General features: G+C 42.0%; 1 protein-coding gene across 1 annotated transcript in view; it reads right to left on the reverse strand.

Moving 5' to 3' along the window:
* Positions 1 to 23,944, reverse strand: part of CORIN (corin, serine peptidase) — a 106,914-nt gene that overhangs the window by 32,705 nt on the left and 50,265 nt on the right. The window contains 8 exon segments of the mRNA XM_048509608.1: positions 2,141 to 2,254; positions 8,288 to 8,395; positions 10,823 to 10,935; positions 13,453 to 13,468; positions 15,223 to 15,471; positions 17,490 to 17,597; positions 21,560 to 21,676; positions 23,388 to 23,498. Coding sequence (XP_048365565.1) covers positions 2,141 to 2,254; positions 8,288 to 8,395; positions 10,823 to 10,935; positions 13,453 to 13,468; positions 15,223 to 15,471; positions 17,490 to 17,597; positions 21,560 to 21,676; positions 23,388 to 23,498 — 936 coding nt within the window.

The following is a 23,944-nucleotide window of genomic DNA, read 5'->3' on the forward strand; positions in this document are numbered from 1 at the left end:
CTCTAGTTTTATCCCTTCAAAACAAGGTCAATATTCTAACCCTCATGGTTACAGAATACTGCTTGAAATACGAAAAACTGAACTAGACATGTTCACTATGAAAACCATCCAAACTGACACAGTGACAAAGTGACACTAAGTTACCATGACATACCTCTGAAGACGCCAGCTCTAACTGCAGGTGAAACATTAGGAGCAAAAACTACTGGACCAGAATCATGTAGCCCTGGAAAACCCACAACAGCCTGTTGATTCTGGCTGTGAAAACCTTTGACAAAATATTTGCTTCCCTTTCAGCACTTGCTTCAGGTTTCTAAATTAGTTTCTTTTTCATTATGCTAGAACAGGGGTCTGCAACCCGCAGCTCTGGAGCCACATGCGGCTCTTTCAGCCTTATACTGCGGCTCCGTGTGGCCTGGAAGTCGGAGGGTAGCATGGGTGTGTCCCTCCAGCCCTCCAGAGCAGCATTGGAAGGAAAGGTGAGAGGAGGGGCCAAACTGGAGGTAGCTCTGTGCGTGAGGGCACCGCTTTTTGTGTCCCCTCCACTCAACTCTCCTTCCAGCGCTGCTCTGGAGGGCTGGAGGTTGGAGGGTAGCGTGGGCATGTCTCTCCAGAGCAGCCGCCATCCCCCCTCTGCCATCCCTGCAGTTTTTTAGTGTTGTATTAAGACTGTATCTTTTAATTTTATATGAGTAAAGCTGACATCACATGGTAGCTTATTCCGGGTTGCATATTTTAAACTGATTCTAAAATGTCAATTCCTGGGAAGCTGCCCTGCACCGTCAAAAAATCTTGTATTAATTTTCAAAATCCTTTCTCTAAGTCCAAATTTCCAAATTCTTCTGGGATTCTGCAAAAACATAAATTGTGGCTTCTGAGTTTCGGTTCCAGAACTTCAGTCCTTTGATTTGCTTCTGCTGAATATCTTGCTTGTAAATCTCGTACTAAGTCAACTTCTTTTTATCTTTTATTTCTTTGTGTTTGGCTCTGATGTATTGACAAACCAACTGATTTCCTTGAATTTCTTTGGCTTATTAACTTTGACAATATTCTCTTGGGTTCTTTTGTATGTTTGCTGTAGTTAGGAGGTTTTTGTTTCCTTGTTTTAATTCTGTTGAAATGGCTTTAATTTGCAACAAGACAGATGGCATCACCTTCTCAGTTATTATATCTCTATCATCTTTTGAGCTGTACTTTGTTGTTGTTTTTGCCCCTCTGGTTCCTGATGCCATCTTTCTCAATTTTCTCAGTCCCATGGAGGGCTTTCCAGGGATGGAGGTTTTTTTAAAAAAAAATTTGCTCTCCGCACCATTGAAAGCCCTCTTGAAGGCAGGAGAGTGGCACTACAATGGTGCCACATCCCTCCACTGATGGCTGTGGATGGGCTGCCCACATATTTTCAGTCAGCCTCCATTTTGGCTCTCCCACCTTGGGGAGCGGCGTACATTCTGGATATTTATAGCAACATACTTGAATGCGGCAAAAGCAAACAGCAACAAATTAAATCACGGGAAGGAATAAACACAGAAAGACAAAAGGTGTAGAAGGGCTATCAGAAGTTATTGGTATTCTAGCAAAAGTATAATATGAAAGGGAATATCAGGCCAAGGGGAGAGTTTATAAGCAAGTAGATGACAGAGAAAGGGGAAAAAACCAAAGAAGGGAATGGAGACTTTCAGACAAGAAGTGTTTTATGTGTGATTGAACAATGGAGAGTGGGAATTAAATAATATAGTAGATACCAAGGGACCCAAAAGGGAAAACCTGATATAAGAGTAAAAAGGAAAGGGACAAAAGAGTGAAAAGGAACAATTTACCAAGAAGGAATGTCATCTGTAATGTGACTTTGCTCCTCACTATGGGTTGGATCCAACAGAAATTTATGCTGATGGATGGGGGCATTTTTGCCCACCCCCTTGCCACACTGTTCCTAGAGGACCCCATTCCCCCAGGGCCAGCAATTGGGGGAGCATTTGGAGCTGCAGTGGCAGGGAAGGGGCAAAGAAGTCCTGCATCACTGATGGAAAGCCCTACAGTCAACTGAGATTTTCTGCAGGATACAAAGCAATGTTAACTGTGTCACAGGTATGATGAGTAATATAAAATAGAATATATAGACAACATGATATTAAAAACTTACAACAATTTTTTTCATCCACCTTATCAGGACAGTCTGGAAAGCCATCGCATATCATTGCATGTTTGATACACAGTTTGCTCGCAGGACATTCCCAAAGGCCTCGTTCTTTGCAACCTGAAGGTATTTGGGGGGGGGGGGGGAATTCACTTCAGAATCAATCAGATACAGTCTGTCCTATTATCAAAAGCAGAAATGAAATACATACATACATACATACATACATACATACATACGTACATACATACATACATACATACATACATACATACATACATACATACATACATACATACATACATACATACATACATACATACATACATACATACATACATACATGGTGACCTGAAATATGTTCACCTAAATCAAGCATCAGCACAACCACAGTGCCAACACTCCTCCAGAGCAGGAGCTCAGGTGGCACCAAAGAGGATGTTCCTGGGGGCGCGGTCAGCTCCAGTCACCTCCCTCAGCCCTTTCAGCCCAGGAATCTCCCCATTTGGCAGCCCAGACTTACACCAGCAAAATCAGTGGTACAGCCCATTTTGCTGCATAGGCCATTTTCCCAGGGAACTGAGTGGTTGCACACCCCATCCCCAAGATTGCATTGTAAGTTGGTTAGAAAATGCCTAGAGTTTTCACACCAAAACTCTGAGCAAACTTACCAAACAATGGTATTAGGTTTTCAAAGATTAACAGTGCATTCTCAGTCCTAAACTGAGTATTGCTTTCAGCTCGCTGTCCGCCCTACAGCTTTGGAGGCAGCTGTACCACAGCTGTGCTGTGGATGGCCACAGCACACCTACCCACCCTTTTCAGAACTGCACTGCCCAGCAATTACCATTGATGTCTGTTGATAGGTTATGCATATGCTTAAGTTTCCTATTGGAATGAATAGCACTTTGATTTTGATTAAACACACACTTGCTTTGTCATATTTGGAATGAAGTATCCTAAAATAATTTGAATGGGAATTGTTTTAAAAAGGAGATGGAGAGAACATGAGGTTAGGAAGCTGAAAACAGAATAAGGATGGTCAAGGTGCCGAGCAATGTTATCGTTCTGTCAGTGATATGCACCTCTCCAAAAGCTCATTTTTATTCACTGAACACAGCCACTGTCTCCTCAAAATGTCTTTAATCAACTGGACTGTTTTTTTTAAATAAATTAAAGATGAAGTGTAACTGTATCAGCCCTTTGATATTAAAATCATGGTTTGCTATATGGAGGAAATTAAGATGCAGCATACATCTATAAAATATTTACATTTCTACAGATTTTCTACAGATTGTTTTCTCAAAGCATTAATATCCAGCAGCTCATTCCATCATCAATATTCAGGAAAGGGCTGATAAGAAACCACAGACAATTGCCCCATTCACTTCTGGGGCCTTAAAAATGCAAGGTATTTCTACAGCAGGTGGGAAATTAAAAGTGCAATATTACTAGAAAAGTCCGATAAAGACCCTGGTTTAAAAATCAGGAAGAATAGAATGGCTTATACATTCCACCTTTACATAATTCAACAATTCTCATATTTTAATGGCAGCCAAAAAATTTACATATGGGTGTAATATTAGGATGTATGAATCTGTGCACGCACATACATACACGGGGGTCTGGACAGCTGGTTTTTATATGCTTTTTGACTGCGTGTATAATAAAGTAGGATGAAGGACAGCTTGACTTCTCTGTGAGGGTCCTTCCGCACATGCAGAATAATGCACTTTCAATCCACTTTCACAACTGTCTGCCAGTGGATTTTGCTATTCCGCACAGTAAAATCCAGCTTCAAAGTGCATTGAAAGTGGATTGAAAGTGAATTATTCTGCATGTGCAGAAGGGCCTGAGTATGGATATTACAACCCTATTTATCAGATCTAGACACCAATCCAGAGATCAGTAGAGGGGGCAATTCCCTATGAATGCCTGTTCCCTGGCCATTCCCTACATCTGAAAAAAAAATCACTAAAATATTAATTATAAGAACCCTTGAGCTTTGTTTAATAGCTAACAAGGTAGATTCAATTGGAGGTGAGAAAGATCCTTGCTCTCCCACGTATGTGATGCTTGCATCTCTGGCCGTTTCCGCACAAAGGCGGAAGCGGCCCGGTCGGTGTTTATGACGCCGACCCAACGATGCTGGGACTGTCCACACGGACGGTCCTGGAAACAGCCGGGCAGCAGGCGCCGCAGAGCGCCGGCGCCCGGCCAACCCAGCATGTCCCTGGGCCTCCGGCGCATCGCCGAGGCCTGGGGACACGCCCCCCTGGCCCTGTGCGCCTGCTCCAGCGGCGCAGGGCGAGAGGCGTGTCGAAACAGGAGGTTTCGGCGTACGTGCGAGGCCCAGGATTAAAGATAAATGCGGGGAGGGCGAGTCAGCGAAACGCTGCCGTTCGCTTCCGGGCAGCGGCTTTCGAAGGCAGCGTTCCCCAAAAAGAGCCGCTTCCAAACTCTCTCGAAACTACGGCCCCTCGCGACGGATTTGAGGCGATGCAGCTATGCCTTGCCTATTAGCGAATGGCAGCCTGGAGACTTCCGGTGTTTTACCATCTCCAGGCGCTTATTATTAATCTCGCTCCGGGTTGCGGAAACGGCCTCTGAGTGAAAGCTTTATTTTATCTTTAGAACCAGCACCTAAACAGCTGTTACTAGTGTGTGTGTTTTTAACTTTTTGAAATTTATTTTGCAGCTTTGATATGAAGGGGGTGGTGGTATCATGCAGTATGGAAGTTTCTAAAGACTTACAGTAAGGTATAATTCAGTGATAATTGGGGGGAAATGGCATTGGATGACCAGAAGATTATGGGCATTTGTGCATGTCTGTTCTCTTTGGGTCAAGTGGACATTACCTTCGGGTGAGATTCCCAATTGTGTATATTTTGCACACACACATCCTTCAGATCTCACTGTGCTGCAGATCAGAAAAGCTCCTCAGTTTCCAGGAGTGAGGAAAGTACCATTTTTTCCCCTGCCTGCGTATGGAAAACAAAGCAAGCCAGTGTGCATTTTACTCTGCTCAGCTTTTCCACTCTGACACGACTCCCTCTGCCCACTCAGGGGCAGTTTCCCAGGGATTGGTGAGATCTCCTCTTAAAAATTGTTTAAGACTTTTGATCTGTTGTCCCACGACAGATCATTGAAACAATTTTTAATATATAAAGAAAATAGGCGGCAAACAACTTCCCAACCTGGAAACAAGGAGCCAGGGAAAATGGCAACTCAGCTCAGGAGAAGAAACAGGGCACCTCCTCAAGTGTAAGTGAGGAGGTGTGAGGAGACCCTGCTGTGAAGTAGAGAGCTGCGTGGCAGACGGTGAGGGCATAAAGGGCCTATATCTGCTCATAAAAGAAACGAAACCAATATCTGCCAATTTCTCTTTTCGACTGCAAATGTCAATGCTGCATCTCACAGTGTTCCTAAACCCAGGGACGATTCCCCATTGTGTACTCATTGTGTCAAACTGGCAGGGGATCATGCTGGCAGGGGATGAGGGGAACTGCAGTCCATAACATCTGGAGGGCCGTGAGTTTGACACCTGTGCATACTATCCTCTCATGCCTCCTCCTACCACAACTAATGGAGTAGTGTTTTTCACTAACTTTCTTTTTGGTCAGTTGAAGGTATGTTGCTATACTATAATGATGCTATCATAATACGCTCACTACTATCAAAAGGATCACTACAGCTGCCAGGGGGAATTGTGAATGTGAGGGAAAATGGCACTGGATGTGATATCCAATATGGGCAGAGAGGAGAAATCCCCACCTCCTGTTCACATGGCTCCCAAACCCACTTTCAGTAAAAACTTTCTGTAAAGATCTTCCAAAGCGTCCTATAACAAAAAACCCAGAAGGTAAACACCTGCATGACCATACTGTGTGATGGTTCAGTCCTCTTCTGCTACATTGGGCAGGGGGGTCAGATAAAAATCTACATGTGGAAGCAGAAGTTTAGATGAGGAGGTCAGAGAACCACAGCGGAATAATCCTTCTCATTGCGGTTTTGGAACTGGCAATTCCATGGCTATTCCAGACTATGATAGATCCAATCAAAATCAAATGCACTGCTGAGTCCAACAAGACATCCAACATGCCAGATTAAACTAAGCCTGCCTAGAGGGTTCTGTGTGCCCAAAATCTACTGCCCAAATTTGCTGCTTGAGTAGGGGCTTTCTTGTCACTTCATAATCAAATTGAATTTACTAAAGGAAATCAGTGAGATTAATTAACGTTCAGTGCTGGACCTTGAAAAGGACATCATTCACAGTACACTGCTAGACAACCTAATAGTCTAATATAATAAAGTAGAATTCAGCAATTCAATATGAGAGAACATAGGGTAGTTAACAGAGCACAACGAGGTCTTCACTTTAATTGCAAGGCAATTTTAGTGCACTGAATTTTTCTCCAAATTATGTTCAGTGTGTACCATCCACACAAATAATGTTCAAAGCCTAATTTGTGTTTACCACAAAAAAGAATACGAACAAGGAGAGGGCAGCTTTCGAGAGTTCTAAAAGCATTGGCTGTTGTCAGTAACAACATTAGCCATGATCAGAGAAATGTCAGTCTGACTTCTCCCATATTTATAGAAGGTAATAAGAATTCTCTTGACCCCTAAAGACATTTTGTCTAGGAGACACAGAGAGAGAAGTGGCAATTTTCCGTTCAAGGAATTCACTTTGTATAACCAAACTGTATTTCATACTTTAAAGTCAAAAAGCTGCAAGTACTGTTCGTGTACTAGTAAAAGTAGCAAAAAAGAATTTTGATGAGAGAGCAGAACAGCCTAATTTTTTTTGTGATGCCAAAATAGTGGAAAGTAAATTTGTTCTTGATGATTTGTGGTTTTTTTTTAAAGTTGGAACATCCAATTTTATACTGGGACTCGGAGTGATCCGAGCTTGGAGGACCCACTTTCAGGAGATGGGACGTTGTGGCCTGCATAGTTACAGTAACAGCCATTTGGTTAGATGAGCCATTCTTGTGGCTAGCCCTGGTGGCTGGTTCATGCTGGTTCTCCTGTGGGCAAGCATCCAAGGTTGCCCCTGACACCCTGCCTCTCTCCCATGCTCCCAGGCCTCCATTCTTATCCCTGGTGCCCACTCCGCTGTAAACTGGCCAATTGCCATTACGCCAGTGGATCAGAATTCCGGACTTACAATGCTCTAGAGGGCCTGCAAAACGGACCTGTTCCGCTAGGCGCTTTGGCCAGCAAAATGGGATGACGTCAACCCCGCCATAAGAACATCTGGCCTCCCGTAAGGCCATTACAGTGGTAGGAAGCCGAGGGGCTGAAGCCATCTGTAGTTTCCAGTAGCCTATACACCTTATTGTAAATTATGTGTTTGATGTTTTAAATTGTTTTAGTGTTGATGGACACCGCCCTGAGCCTTCGGGGAGGGCGGTATATAAATATAATTAATTAATTAATTAATTAATTAATTAATTAATTAATTAATTAATTAATTAATTAATTAATTAATTAATTAATTAATTAATTAATGTTCACTCCTATCAGTTTTGCTAACTGAACCCAAGTTCTCTTGCTATTACTGATTTTAAAGGAAAAGATGTGTCATTTAAAAACTTGTTTTAAGAACTTTAAAATAGTAAGAAAAGCATAGGAAAACTAGTTTTGATTAATAAAACCGAACAGGGCTGAAGGGATTGTTTTCCTGTTATCTTCTTGTATGGCACATTTTGACTTATCAGTGTGCGCATGTATGCATGTGAATTGTACTTTATAGAGACTGACAGAGGTCTGTGACTTTAATCACATCTTCCCTTTTGACCTTGAGCAAGCCAAAAAAAACCCTCCTCCCCACAACCCAATCTGTATTAAGGAACAGTTGTTAGGCTATAACAGGGGACAAAAACCCTTATATGCCACCTATGCACTATGGAAGGACAATGGAATATTTTTTTTAAAAAAATGCTTTTTAAGTTGCATAGTCCAGGAAAACCTGTTTTTTTACTTCACTCTTTGCTATTATTCTTTCTGCGTAATTTATCACTCCCCCCTGACAAATAATTCCAAGATCCCAGGAAGCAAATATGCCACTGTAAGCATTAATAATCAATTACTGCCCTTGACATCCAATGTACTTTGCAGTTAATACGTTGTTTCGTTTCATTCATTTACCACAGTTCTCTTCATCACTGTCATCTTCACAATCTGCTTGCCCGTCACATCTTCGGGAGGATAAGACACACCTCCCTGAACGACACTTGAAGTGACTGGGTGAGCACTCTGTCGGGAAATGTACAAAAGTCCCATGAGATTTGCAAAAGTTATAAAATAAAGAGAGGTAAAAGAAAAAAAGAGAGTGTGAAAGTTGTCCTACAGTCATGAGGTTAGCCCAGTATCTTCCTAGCCACACAACTAAAATGATGGGCATGCACTCCAAGAGCTACTTGCTCTCTACTTTCTCTTATAAGGGGCAGAATTTGTGCATATTAACTGAAAGGGGAATTTTTCCAAAAGGCAAAACTGCTGAAGGCAATGGCAAGATGAAGGTTCCTTTGTGGCAAGATGAAGGTTCCTCACAGGGGACCACCCATTTGTCACTGTGAGTGTAACCCTTATGTTAAGAGTGGGATGACCCAGAAAGGGATGGAGTCTGAAAAGAAGCAGAAGGCTGCAGAACTCGCGAGTTTGAAGGTGCCAAAGGCTTGAATCTCGACCGACTTTTATAAGCCCTTAACACCTTGTTTGCCTGGTTGCAATCGCAAACGTTGCCGTGTGGAACTAGTGGAAGGGGAGTTGCTTATTTTTGCCATTGTAAAATGTTGGCACCTATTGTTTCAGGCCTTTTGTGTAGCGTAACGGTGATAGTTCCTTTAAAACCTTCACCAATCTTGAATCCAGTTCATCAAGCTCCCGGAGGCCCCATGAGCCAACCAAATTCAGCAGTAAAAGCGAACGGACCCGCGCATTGTCAGACTGTAATTGGAAGGTCTTGGAATGAAACTTGAACAGGACCTTGGAGTGTTAAGTTAAATGTTAATGTTACATAAGTGTCATATATTAAAGAAAGTAAACCATTTTGTTTAAAATTTAGTTGTTGCAAACTCCTTCCAAGTTCTGCCCCACAGAACCCACAAGCTGAGGTTACATGAACAGTTGGCACACACTGTACATTTGCAGAAACAATACTGTTCTCTGGAGTTCATTTTTAAAGAGGAATGGGTATATTTGGATTTATCAAAAATTGGATGGCCTTAAAGTCAGCTAACAATAATATATAAAGCACACAGGCACACAATACGGCTAAAAACAGCAACAACTGGTCATTCATTTCCTTCCCCAATACCTGCCACAGTAAAAAGTTTTAAGTGTTTTTTTTTACAAGGAGTGTGCTGAAAATGAAGGACATAATGTGGTCTCCTTCCTCAGTTGTAGGGGGACTTGACTGGTGAGTCTAAGGCTCATTCCGCACATGCAGAATAATGCACTTTCAAACTGCTTTCAGTGCTCTTTGAAACTGTACGGAATGGCAAAATTCACTTGCAAACAGTTGTGAAAGTGGTTTGAAAACGCATTATTTTGCGTGTGCAGAAGGGGCCAGAGAGACAGAGGGGTCAAAACACTAGGCCTCCTTTCTCTACTGCTCTGACACCATCCCTTTGATGTGTAGATTGCTTCTATGAGGAAACTTCTATGAGGAAACTTCTAAATCTCCTCTTTACACCTTCCTTCCTGTTTCTTCTCTACACATCACCATTCTTGCCCACACACTTCTCCATCTTGCACCATGGAGAGAGAGGGGGACACTGAATCTCTCCATTCAGCTAGTTAGATTAGAATAGAAAACCCTATCTTTTCACTTTCCTATCTAGAATGGAGTTCTGTAATAAAGACTCCTTATATTAGTTTGAAACTACAAACTGGCCCCAAGTTTCTGTTGTGTGCCTGGGGTAAGTGCTACTGCGTTTTGGTTCTGTGCACTCTGTGGAAATGAAAATGTATTTCTTGCCAGAAAGATATGCCAACAGAGGGAACTACTCCAGGATTATGACTTCTTCATGTGAGAAATTCCCGACCCTGCTGGGTGTCTCACTGTTCTGCCCAAGTAATACTTGCCTGTGCAAAGTAGGAAACCAACAGCTCTGCAAGAAGCATCAGGAAGTTCTTGTGCTGAAATCCTATTTAAACAAATGAAAGGGGACACTTCTGCTGCTGCTCCTGCTCATATCAGTGCAGGTTAAAATGTACAGAGGGGGACCCGTTCTACAGTGGAATTAGGAAGTTATTTACTTTGCTGTGACATTGCCAAATTATATTTACAAATATCCCATCATTGTTCCACATTAAGAAAGTCCTGAGACTGTGATTTATTTTAGCAAATTTATTCTATGTGCAAAGCTACTTAATATCCTGGAAAATCATATCATAGGGTAATATAATACCAGTTCAGTGGCACATTAAATAACAACATTTATTCCAGCAGAAGCTGTCATGGGTCATATTTTAACATTTTGCTGCCATTTGTACTCCCATTACTGCTGTCTTCCAACTTTCTATTACACCTTTCACAAACGGGCAGGTATTCAGTTCATATACTTAGAATTAACTTATAATTTGACTGAACGTTAATCAAATATTATAAAAATGAAGTACCCATCTAAAAAACCTCAAGTGTTAAATATCAGTTTAAGGTACTGAAAAACAAGTCACCTTCTACATCCTCATCAGGGGTTAGACAGGTTTGGTTTCCCGAATTTTCTTCTGGGAACTGTGTACAATCAGTATCTTCAGGCCATTGTAAGCCCACGATCCCAAGGACTGCACTCTCACATCAGCTTCCTTGGATCATTCCCAAAAGCGCTCTGGCATCAATTTGAATGTTCATAAAGGTTGATAGAAATCATATTCCCCTTCCAAAAATAATCATTGGCAAATGTCACTAATCTAAGGCTGATTCCGAATGGGCCAAAAACAGCGTTGTGAAAACTGTGTGAAAACAGTATAACCCCTTTTACACCGTTTTAAACCCTCTTACACCGTTTTCACACTGCTGTTTCGCACCATGCGGGTAAATAAAATTTGCGATATTCCCAATAACAGCAGAAAACATTATTCTTGATCCAGCCATGCTGTTCTGAAGACTTAAAAGCATTTCTATCTTTGGAAAAAGTGGTTGATTATTCCTACCATTATCACACACACAGTAAGTAGATGCTTAGTTTGCTACTACCATGTTCCTAAGGATCTGCTCACCCTTAGGAACAAAATGTCATGAGATTCATAGGCTGCAAAGGGAGGCGGAAGAGTGAACATTCCACTCCATAAGGTCCACTCTGTGGCCAAAACCTGCCGGGTACAAGCCAAATAAGTTTTTGCTGATATGTAACTCTGCTTAGTTTAAAAACCTATGAACTGAAACCTATGAGTGCATAGGATGGGACGTCTCAATAGATTTGTAAGGCTACATATGTTTGGAGGTTGTTTACACAGTACTTATTTTACACAGCTCTTAAATATTCTCTACAAAACACCAACAGATTATTTCCAAGTTGAACAAAGACTCCCTACTGTTTCAAGGCCATTGCTTTCAGTCTGGTCAGGAAACATCTCACATTTTCCAAAACTGGAACAGAATAATATAACAATACATCTGCAAAGTGACATGGAAACAGTCCCACCAGTACCCATAGCATCAGGAGAAAGCATGGGTCAGCTTGAGCCAAGATACCATTTTTATAAAAACCTGAAAATATAGTTATATAATTTAGAAAGAAAAGGAGGCTTATCCAGTGTTTCTTTTTCTATAACTTGTATTATTTCTTTATATTAAAAAGTGTCACTTGTTCTGTGCAAAAACAGCCCTTTAAAAAAAAAATCTGTCCTCATATGAAAGCCTTCCAATAGTAATAATTATTTTGTTTGTTCTTTACTAGGTCTATTCTTTGTTATAGCCATTTAAGACGGAATAACCAGAAACATAACACACTATTTATTATATGGAACAATATCCCATCATTTTCTATAATGGTTCACTTCAACCATTATTTCCCCCAAAATTGAAGAGCAAATCTGTCATGTGGCCAAGTATTAAGAACGAGACAAAATACACAGTTGCATTTGATAAGGTTCCATAGCATCTTGCAGATTCTTCTGGAACTACCGGTAAGTGCTAACATCAAATAAATGAATATAATTCTTTGGATTATGCCTGTGGCTTAATATGGATGTTGTGAATCTGTTTCATTTCACAACCTGCAACCAGTAGAAATGTGACCAGTTAAAAAAAAACACCGACCATGAAAATGGGTCTTGGAGATTTGGAGATCTGGATGCAAGTCCCTGGTCAGTTATGAAGCTGAGGACACGGGGAGTCCTTGAACATGGGGTGTCTTTGAACAATTGTTGTCTTCCTATCTAACTTGGCTGACAGGGTTGTTGTAAAGGTAAAATGGAATAACCCATGTATTTTGCCTAAAGGTCTTTGGGGAAAGGATGGGATATAAATTGAATAGATAATAAGAAAATGGTAGGACTTTGTGTAGACATTGCAACTTAACAAAAGATTGGCAGGTATCTTATACAATGGTCTTGTGTTGACACCTCCAATGTTGTCTAAGAATAAGGTAAGAAAAAAGGAAATGGGCTAAGAAAGTCCCTCTACTATCTAATCATAGAAGAAATATTTATTTGCTTACAGTGTTCAGCATACAGTCTGAAATATCCTGTATTCTACGCTTTCTTTAATTTTAATAGGCAACGAATGTGTAATTATTCATGGGGAAAACTATATTCAAAAATATTTGGCTTGCATAATTGAAGCATTGGAGGAATGTCCTGCAACCACAGAACTGCTTTTCTCTTAAAATATGTCATAGGAAATCTTAATATGCATCCAACCAAATGGCCAGCCTTGCAAACACAAGTTCAACCCCACCACCACCACCACCACCACCACCCTTTTGAACACCAGAAAAATTATTCCTGCAGCTGCAGAACTTACACAGACATCACCCTCCGCTATGAAAGCATAGTTCATCTGAAAACAGAATGAAGAATGGGTGGTTTCACCCCTTTCACTTTTTTATTGCAGCCATGTGACCCCAGGAATAATATCTCTGGGGTTCTAAAGGGACGGTAGGAGAGGGAGATGAGTGCAGGGAAAATCTATGCCCCTTCTGTTGGCAGATTCTAGATATAAGTTCTTCACTTGCATCTAGAGTGGCAATATTTCCTGAAAAAATTAATGTCATTTTTTAAAACAAATGGAAATGTTGGGAGGGAGTTGAAAGACTGAACTTCCAGTTTCCCTTTTTATTGCTAATTAAAGCATCTCCTAGTACCTGCATCTCCTTTTACCTGGTGACTGATTAATACGGGGAAAGCTTACCACACATGTGAACTGTTGGGAATTAGCAATCTAGCAACCAGCACCATCCCTATCCTTAGCACCTGTTTTGAATACTGGGTTCAGACAGTGGAAGTCTATCTGAAATAGAGAATAACTACCAATGTTTAAAATAGTAAATAATTTGTTAAAAGGAAAAGGGCAATGAAAATACTTTGCCCAGCAGTGGATTGAAGAAGAAAGACAATCTCATGCATGCACTAGCTGTTCTTATTCTAAGGATGTCACAGTGTTCCAGAAACTAGGAGTTTTGCCAGGCAGGCAGCCCGGTGTCTGCTGCATGTGGCTATGCTGGCCATCAAGATGGAGCAAAGGTGTGAGAGCTCCTTCTTCCCGGTAGAATGAGATAAAATGGACCCCATCCCTCTGCGCTGAGGCAATTTCTCTGTTCTGTGCTCCCCACTTCGTGTGTCAACAATCCTTTCTGAAATCTCTAGGAAAATGCAATCTAGCACCTTGCACCCACCCCCCAAGTCTCCGTATCCCTTCAAGATGTCAAATTCCTGTAAATATGTGAGGTAGACATTGTGGTGGTGATTCAGTGAAGCCAAATAAACAAAACAAAAAAACCTGAGAAAGCTATATCAGCTTTTTTTCAATTTTCTCTTTACAAAAAAAAATGCTTATTCCACAGAGCCAAATAAGTCTGGTGCCAAAAAAGCTGAATATAATTTGGCTTTTTCAATTCTTGGAGCAGCCACCTCCCTCCCCATGGTTTCCCAAGACCCTCAAAAAGCCGTATGAGCTGGGGGGGGGGGGGTCCTCTTTATTGAAAAAACCAAGCTTATTTGGCAGAGCCAGCCAGGGAGAGGAGCAGCTGAACTGAATGCTGGACTCCCCCAAACCAGCATTTCTCAAGCCCACATGGACTTCAGAAATGCTGGTGAGAGGAGAATTGAATGCTCAGCTCAGAGTGGCTGAGGTGAGCATTCAGTTCTCCCCACCACTGCTTTTCAAGCCCTTGAGGACTTGGGAAGCAGCTGGGAAGAAAAAGAACTGAATGCTGAGCTCAGCCACTCAAGTTCATGTGGACGTGAGAAGCTATGGCTGGGAGAATTGGTAAATTTCAGGTTTGAGTTTTTTAAAAATCAGTAAAATACAGCTGATGGGTATTGACTTTATTCAGCTTTATGAAAATTTCTGGATTTTTAAAACCCAAAACAGGGGAAGCCAGCACTGTTACCGTTAGTGCCCTCAACCATAGGCCTGGCAAAATAGCTCAATCTTACAGGCCCTGAGGAACCATACCAAAACAATATGTCATGGTTTTAACTTCATGATGGTATGTAATTATTTATATAGCATCATGGAACTTTATAGTATGGACATGTAAATGTGCTGGTTACTGTTTTGCTATGATTTGTTTTTCTTGAAGTATGTGTTAAATGCTGTCAAGTTGCATCCTACTTATGGCAACCCAGTAGCTACTGAGATCTGACAAATTCACTTGCATTGTACATAATGGCTCAGATGAGGAAGAGGTTGTTTACACTACAAGCTTTGACTGGATCACAAAGTTAACACTGGATTTGCTGATTTAACACCGACTTATTGCGCAGACTACTTGCTGTGCCTCCATTGCAGCTTCTGAAAACTAAGCTGAGAAGCAATAGGAACCCATAGTCTCACCACTCATAGTCTTTCTATGCACAGCAATCAAAATTAAAGTTCCACTGAAAGGGGGGAGGGAGGATTAAACTGCAGCTAGCTATAAAACATTACCTGCATGGCGGGATTCGCTGGTTGGTTTGAGGATTGCATTTTGGCACCAAGATTGTACAAGCAAAAAACATCAGGTATTTGTAACAATTAGTCTGAACCAAAGCTGGGAAGAGAGAGGACTCCCAACTGATGGACGCTTCTTTCTGTGTTCGATGGCCCAAGTAATTGGGGAAATTAGTATAATTGTAAGGCAGGTTCATACACAGTTCCAATGTAATTAGTTCACACTGACCTGGCAGGGAAAAAATACATAAAGTAATAATTTTGGAAGTCTATAGTTACTGTCCAGTAACTCAAGGATGCAGTATTCGTGAAGTGGATCATATTATACCATCACCACCCCCAATTCCCGAAGGAAAATATATATTTCTATTTTAACTGAAATTTTATCTTACTATTAAATTCAAATCAAAGCAAGAAAAATCTCACCAGAAGCAACACCCATATAGTTCTATCACCATAGACCAGTGGTGGCGAACCTTTGGCACTCCAGATGTTATGGACTACAATTCCCATCAGCCCCTTCCAGCATGGCCAATTGGGGCTGATGGGAACTGTAGTCCATAACATCTGGAGTGCCAAAGGTTCACCACCACGACCATAGACACTAAAAAGTTTTCATTGTTACTGACATTCTAAGTTTGCAAAACCAGAGAGAGAGAGAGAGAGAGAGAGAGAGAGAGAGAGAGAGAGAGAGAGAGAGAGAGAGAGTGTGTGTGTGTGTGTGTGAGAGAGAGAGAGAGAGAGAGAGAGAGAGAGAGAGAGAGAGAACTTTCTGGTAAAATGTCCAGTGTATCGCATGTATCACAGGAGTAACCATTACACAATATTTATTTATTCATTCTTTTCAAAATTCTGTCTTGCCTTTCCTCTTGGTTCATTGAACTTTGGCTAAAGAAATCTGTCACGCTCTAAAAAGGAAGGAAAAGCAAAACAAAAAAATGGTGCTCGGGGGAATTTATGTATTGACTATATACCCTGATATGGTGGCGCCAGCATGGTGTAGTGCTCAAGAGCAATGGAGTCCAATCTGGACAACTCTTCCATATGAGTGACAGACTCTAATCTGGTGAACTGATTTGTTTCCATGCTCCTACCCATGAACTTTGGGCTAGTCACAAGGTGTCTGCACCTACCTCACAAGGTGTCTGTTGTGGAGAGAGAAAGGGAAAGCGTTTGTAAGCCACTTTGAGACTCCTAACAGGAGAGAAAGGTGGGGGTATAAATACAAACTGTTCTTCTTTCTCATGAGTTTCATGTAGCAAATACTTTTGGTATATAGTATTCTCTTTCCCTTTTACAAACATGGTATACTCAGCTGTCATCTCATTTTGGTGAGGGAGCAAACTCTTAATCGCAGCCCAGGGCCAGATTTTGAGTGATCATGAGTGAACAGTTGATGTTAGTCCATGATTCCCATGGTTTTTGGATCTATTCTATAATTCAGTATTAGAAGAAGAAGAGTTTGGATTTATATCCCCCCTTTCTTTCCTGTAGGAGACTCAAAGGGGCTTACAATATCCTTGGCCTTCCCCCTCACAACAAACACCCTGTGAGGTGGGTGGGGCTGAGAGAGCTCCGAAAAGCTGTGACTAGCCCAAGGTCATCCAGCTGGCATGTGTGGGAGTGCACAGGCTAATCTGAATTCCCCAGATAAGCCTCCACAGCTCAAGCGGCAGAGTGGGGAATCAAACCTGGTTCCTCCAGATTAGAATGCACCTGCTTTTAACCACTATCCCACTGCTGCGCCTATTGAATGGAAATCTACTATAAGGCAATGGAAAAATAAAGGGTATGTACATGCAATCTATTCCCTTTATATATTTGTTTCACTTTACTATTTTGGAATTGAAAAGAGGATAGATTTGTGAGTCACCATATTTCTTTCATGCCAGATTGTTTATGCTTTTACTGTGCATTTTGAAAATCTGTCATGATAGCAAATGCCTAACAAACAGAATAAAAGCTAGAAAGCCTGTGAACGGAGAACTGGAATCAGTTGTCACAACAAATTTGTTATATCTTTAGTCAGGATAATATCAAGTGACCAAACACCTTTGCTTTGTTTTCTCCTAATCAAAAACATTTCAAGTACTGAGACATGTGACCATTATTCATCAGAAGTAACTAAAACAGAAAGATTATTTTCTCCAGTGTCCTGAAACACACAATCATTAATGCTACCAATATAGAAGCTGCTGGAAGCAGGCATGTGAGAGAGAACTGATAAAAAGAATAAACGTTACTCACTACAATCTACACTGCTGTTATTCACATTACAGAGAGAAGAGTTGCTACAGGAATCAGGACAGGATCTAGAAGTACATTTCTGATCTCCTTGGTGACACAGTATCTGACCTGGAAGGACAAAACAAGATTTTACAATAATTGCTGTTTGGTGGAACGATTTTGACCAATCAAATAGTCAGTATTAAAGAGGCAAGAGTTACCAAAAGTTCTGCCTAGCATCCCAAAATAATGTGTCTGGATCACTATTTGAAGTCACTATAATAACCATAACAGTAATTAAATTAGAGAGTACTGAGCGGTCAAAAGGCATTCTGTTCATGGAAACATCAAGTGGTCACAAAAATATTCTGCCTTGCTTGTTCAGACCTCAGGAACAGATTTTTACAGCAAGAATTTAACAGACACACAATTAACTTTTTTTTTAAAAAAAACTGCTGTTACTCTAGCTCAGGGGTCTGCAACCTGTGGCTCTCCAGATGTTCATGGACTACAAATCCCATCAGCCGATAGGCTGATGGGAATTGTAGTCCATGAACATCTGGAGAGCCACAGGTTGCAGGTTGCAGGCATCTGGAGAGCCACAGGTTGCAGGTTGCAGGCATCTGGAGAGCCACAGGTTGCAGACCTCTGCTCTAGCTTATGTATGTATGTTCCATCTAGTTGCTATTGACTTATGGCAACCCCAGGATGTTCACAGGCAGTTGAGAAGCAGAGGTGGTTTGCTATTGCCTTTTTTCTGTGGAGGCTTCCTTGGTGGTCCCCCATCCAAGCACCATCCCTGCCTAGCTTCTGAGAATGGGCATGATTGGGCTATACCCAGTGGTGGGATCCAAAAATTTTAATAACAGGTGGGATTTAAACAGTGGCGCCGCCGCACACACGCACCTCCAGTCCCTATTGGGCAGGGAGGTTGCTTTAGTAACCCCTTCTCGGCACTCAGAAAAAATTAGTAACCACTTCTAGAGAAGTGGTGAGAACTGGTTGGATCCCACCTCTGGCTATACCAGACCATTCCACATTCCTACTCTAGCTTAGCTGCAATGATTTGAGTCAGGGTTTACGCTTCTGCATCTTGGTTCATATCACCCACCTTCAGTTCCCATTTTCCACTGCCATTCAGAGCAGTAGCAAAACAATTTTTTTAAATTAAAAAAACTGGCTGTCAAACTGACAGCATGACATCACTTCTGGGGAAAACTAGGAAGTGCTCTCAGTTATCTTTAGGAATCTCCTGAAACTCTGCTTTTACCATAATTTTTTTCAGCAATTCCTATAGAGATATGATATCACGTCATTGACAACAGCAGATCCCATGTTCCCCCTCCTTTCTGGTCACCTGCTGGATTCCAGGCCCATTGGTTGTAAGTTGCCCCATGCCACTTGTTGGTAGGGCTTTGAGGGCTCCTGTGGTATAATAAACAATGTGTTGGGTGTGGGTTGACCAAAATTTGGGAGGCCAGAATTTGGAGTGCCCTTAAATGACCAGATAGGGAGGAAGCCCCTGACACCATAAAATTGAGAACTGCCCCAATAAATCGAATGCACTGCAAGTTGCACAGTTTAGCCTTGTCCCAGCTGACTGCCAAATCTAGCCTAGACACAATATCAAGGGCCAGTTGAATGTGACACTGTTGCTCCATGTTTGAAGGACCAACAAGCAACCAATCACAAATAGATGGTATAATCTTTGGATCATAAAAGGACTACTACTATGCCCTTACATTTTGTGAATATATAAGGGGCAGTGGCCAAACCAAACAATAGGACAGTATACTGGAAACAGGAATTAGCACATTTTGTCCAATGGGCAAAGTCTAAAGTCCTACATTCTAGCAATTGCCCCTTACATGACATGTTTCATTATTTATTATTGTCAAAAGAGACTGGTTTAGCCAGTGATTCTATTAAGACACCTCTCAGCATTCCATTACCTTGTCAATAGTCATAGTCATAGTCAAGTATTTATTGTTTGAGCCATTGGCTATAACAATACAGAGATACATGCAGTTAAAACAGTAACTTAGTGAAAACAATAATTTAAATTAAAACAATAATTTAGTTTTACATTAAAATATTAATTATTAGTGTTCGCAATCTCTAAATTAAAATGCCCCATCAAATACGTCAGATGTTTTTGCAGCTTCTTCAGCTCGTCTAAGTTAATCTCCAGTACTTTAGAAAATCAGTTCAAATTATTATTATTATTATTATTATTATTTATTAAACTTGCTATACCACCCTATCCCCGGAGGGCTCAGTATTTAAAGCGCTCAAACAGCGCTTTAAATACTTTGCTCGTAGTTTCCTAGCCGCCAGGGCAAAGAGAGCCATCTTATAAGAAACATAGGAATCAATATCAGACCTTGTCAATTCTTACATTGTGTTTTCAGAACTGATTCCACACCCAAAGAAGATATTGTACCTCAGAGGACACTGAAGGGGAGAGGGGTTTTTTGGTAAACTCGTGAACCTTGATCCAAAACACCCAGTGATTTTTCATACAGGGCAGCTTTGAGGCATGCTAGCCTTTCTTGATAGGTCTTAGGTGTAAATAATAAGCAGGCCCAACATGCAGAAACAATATGGCCCTTGTCAAAAATATCAAACAATCGGCATGCTTGCAGGGGCGGAGCGAGGGTGAATTGCATGCTCCCCGTGTGCGCTCCATGCCCCTGACCTCCCCGTCCCATCCCGACACACCACGCTCCCGCAGGGGCACACACCCAGTGCGTCATGCACACGCACACACACACCGCCCCCTTGGCATTACGCCACTGCATGATTGTCATTTTGAGCCATCTTCATTCCACAAGACTTGCATTTTTAAAGAGGATTTTTTAATCACCACATTAACTATCTTATTTATAAATCTCTTGTGAAGCTCTTAGAACAAGTCCTATCCTTACAGCAGTGAAGGAAGAACTGAGGGAAGAGTGCTCCCTGATCCTCCATCATTTGTCCAACTGGGCAGGAAGAGCCAATGGCTCAATGCATGACAGAGGGGAAGAGGAGCACTCATCAGCAAACTTCTAGAAACTTGGAAAAAAAACATTCCTGTGACTCGCCTGCGCAGTCCCCGTAGGACTATGCAGAAACAATAATGAAACATGAGTTTCACCTAAACAGAATAAACATTCCTTGTGTTCAGAGGCTCACAAGGACCTGTGGGGGTCATATGTCCCAGGGCGCACGCCAGCTGGTAATGTGAGGGTGGAGAATCACCCCCCACACCTTCACCTTGGCCCCGCCCCGCTAGGCTGTTCCTTCGGCTGGTGGAGCCAGGTAAGTGGGGTGCAGGGGAATTGGGGGGCTGCCTGGACCAGGTTTTACCCCAGGCACAATTTCCCCCCTTACGCCTCTGCTTGTGTTCATCATATTGTGCCATCTTAGTTTCACACTTTGTGCACTTCAAGACAACAGTATGTTGATGAAGAAAATTAAGTGCCTCTGAGGAGAATATAAGATCTCTGATGAAGCAAGTCCTCTCTCCACTGCAGCAAAGAGAGAACTGAGGGAGGAGTGGTCTCTTCACCCCCAGTACGTCACTGTTTGGGAGGGAAACGGCAGCACTCTTGACTCAAGATAGAGGGGAGGGAGAGTGCTCCAAGTGCTCTGAAGCTTCTGGAAAGCAGTTTTCTGTGGCCGGCCTGCACCTGTGCAGTACCATGTGAGAATGCACAGAAGACACAATGATGAACTTGTGCTGGCACATGACAGTTCTGCCTCAGATTCCTGCAGTGCCTCATCCTGTGACATTGTTTACTAGGCCCCTTCCGCACACGCAAAATAATGCGTTTTCAAACCACTTTCACGACTGTTTGCAAGTGGATTTTGCTATTCCGCACAGCTTCAAAGAGCACTGAAAGCCGTTTGAAAGTGCATGTGCGGAATGAACCCTAGATTATCATCCTGTTTAATGCATTAATTTACACCGTGTAATTTACACCTTGAGTTTCAGTGAGAAAGATGGACTAATAACAACAGCAAATCTGTACTCCTCCCCAAAACATGCATTTGCAATGGTTTAAGATTCTAGATCTTTTCCTCTATGAGTTGTTAAATATACTTACTTTCACTGCAGTTTTCTTCATCACTTCCATCTTTGCAGTCATGATCTCCATCACACCGGAATGCACTGGGAACACACTGTCCATTTTTACATTCTGCAAGTCCCTGACTATGACATGCTGGGGAAAACAGGAAGATATTCTGATAAGGTTGTAAGGATATCCATTTCCTAAACAGTTATTTAATCTGGATAAAAATATAATGGAAATGACACGATCACTAGTGTCATGTGAATTTCAAGCTTGTATAATTTGTTCAAATGATAATGAAAATGTGGGAAACACAGTGGAATAAACACGTTACTGCTAAAAAGACTAGGAGAGATCATGTATCTAATATTACAATTGGCTGCTGTAGTGTAACCGGCTAAAATTTTACAGCACAGACTCTGAGAGGAGAGGAGAGAACAGTCTTCATTTTTGGGAACTTCCTAGGTATGCAAAGAAATACAGGGGAAAATCTTCTAAGAACACCATAATGAGAATAAAGCAGTCCTGGAATGCCAAGAGCAGAGATAAAAGAGGGGAGGGGAAATTATTCCACTCAAGGTCTTGGAAGCTTAGGGTCAAACTAAACATCATGTTTTACACGAGTTCCCAATGGTGACTGGTAGACGCATTGCAGTTTCCAATGTCTTGTGACAGTTTCACATAAAGGTGCCGCAGGAGACAAATTTGATCTGGGACTAAGGCATGGGAAAAGAAGAAGAAGAAGAGTTTGGATTTATACCCTCTCTTTCTCTCCTGTAAGGAGACTCAAAGGGGCTTACAATCTCCTTTCCCTTTCCCCCCTCACAACAAACACCCTGTGAGGTGAGTGTGGATGAGAGAGCTCCGAAGAGCTGCGACTAGCCCAAGGTCACTCAGCAGGAGTGCGGAAACACATCTGTTTCACCAGATAAGTCTCTGCCACTCAGGTGGAGGAGTGGGGATTCATACTCGGTTCTCCAGATTAGAGTGCACCTGCTCTTAACCACTGCGCCACTGCTGCTCCCCCATGCCATTTCTCCTGAACTGAAGTAGTCCAAGGACTTGCTGCATCAGAGAGCTACATATGCAAACATTCCCAGTGAGGTAAACAACACTTCCCCTGGCCTTCTCAGTGTTGGGAGAGGGCATAGAGGGAAAGGAGGGAGCCTCTCTTCTGCCTGCACTGTGGTCCCAATCTGAATTGGGCCATTGAGGCATTTTTACACGGACTTGCCACCAGGAACTCATGCTGTAGTGGCGTAGGAGGTTAAGAGCTCGTGTATCTAATCTGGAGGAACCAGGTTTGATTCCCAGCTCTGCCACCTGAGCTGTGGAGGCTTATCTGGGGAATTCAGATTAGCCTGTACACTCCCACACACGCCAGCTGGGTGACCTTGGGCTAATCACAGCTTCTCGGAGTTCTCTCAGCCCCACCTACCTCACAGGGTGTTTGTTGTGAGGGGGGAAGGGAAAGGAGATTGTAAGCCCCTTTGAGTCTCCTGCAGGAGAGAAAGGGGGGATATAAATCCAAACTCTTCTTCTTCTTCTTCTTCTTCTTGTAGTATGGCTGAAAATCTTTGTGGCAAACTGTATAAAACTTAAAGTGTGGTCCTTAGGAAATGCTGCAGAGGAACACTCTGAGGGAAAAGATAGCATTTCCAAATTATTCCTGCCACTTCTGCTATTCCTTGCAGGACCCCCACCTGTAAACACTAGACCTGACTGGGTACTAAATACCTAGTCAGTGAATCTGCCAGAAATCAACCCAAAAATCCTTACTCATTCTGTTTGTTTCCAGCAATACATTTTTCATTGGGTTTAACAGTAATGATATCAAAACTCACACACTCTGGTCACTTACAACAGTTGACCTCATCTGATTTGTCAGGGCAGTCATGGTCACCGTCACACACCCAGTCCATTGTTATGCATCTCCCATTTCCACACTGGTGTTGTATCACTGGATTGCAGTCTTTTTTCAGAATACAATTGACAAAAGGAAAGGAATCAATACAACTTTGCAATATACCATTAGATTGCCAAAATGTCTGCCCAAGCGGAAGTTGCTGTTCTGTTATTGATGCCAGGGCGAGAGACCACTATTCAATATTTTGAGATGTTAATGTCCAGCTGTAGCAACTGTGGCCAGGATTCAAAGAACTACTTTAGGTTTGCCCAGTAAGGAAGAGTTGTTGTTGTTTTTTCATTCACGTTAGTCTTTGAACACAGATCCCATAAAATATCAAAGTGCTATTTCCTCAGTGCCAAACAAACCTACTTTTGAAACTCTCTGATGTTACAAAAGCAAGATTTTGAAACACCCCTTAGTTTCAGCGAAGTTTGTTATGCTGCCAGGAAGTCAGCTGTGTGAGAAACACAAATACAAAGAAGTGCTTGGAAGGCAAAAGTAGCCCACAG

This window comes from Sphaerodactylus townsendi, linkage group LG10 (genome assembly GCF_021028975.2).
Source record: "Sphaerodactylus townsendi isolate TG3544 linkage group LG10, MPM_Stown_v2.3, whole genome shotgun sequence".
Taxonomy (NCBI): Eukaryota; Metazoa; Chordata; class Lepidosauria; order Squamata; family Sphaerodactylidae; genus Sphaerodactylus; species Sphaerodactylus townsendi.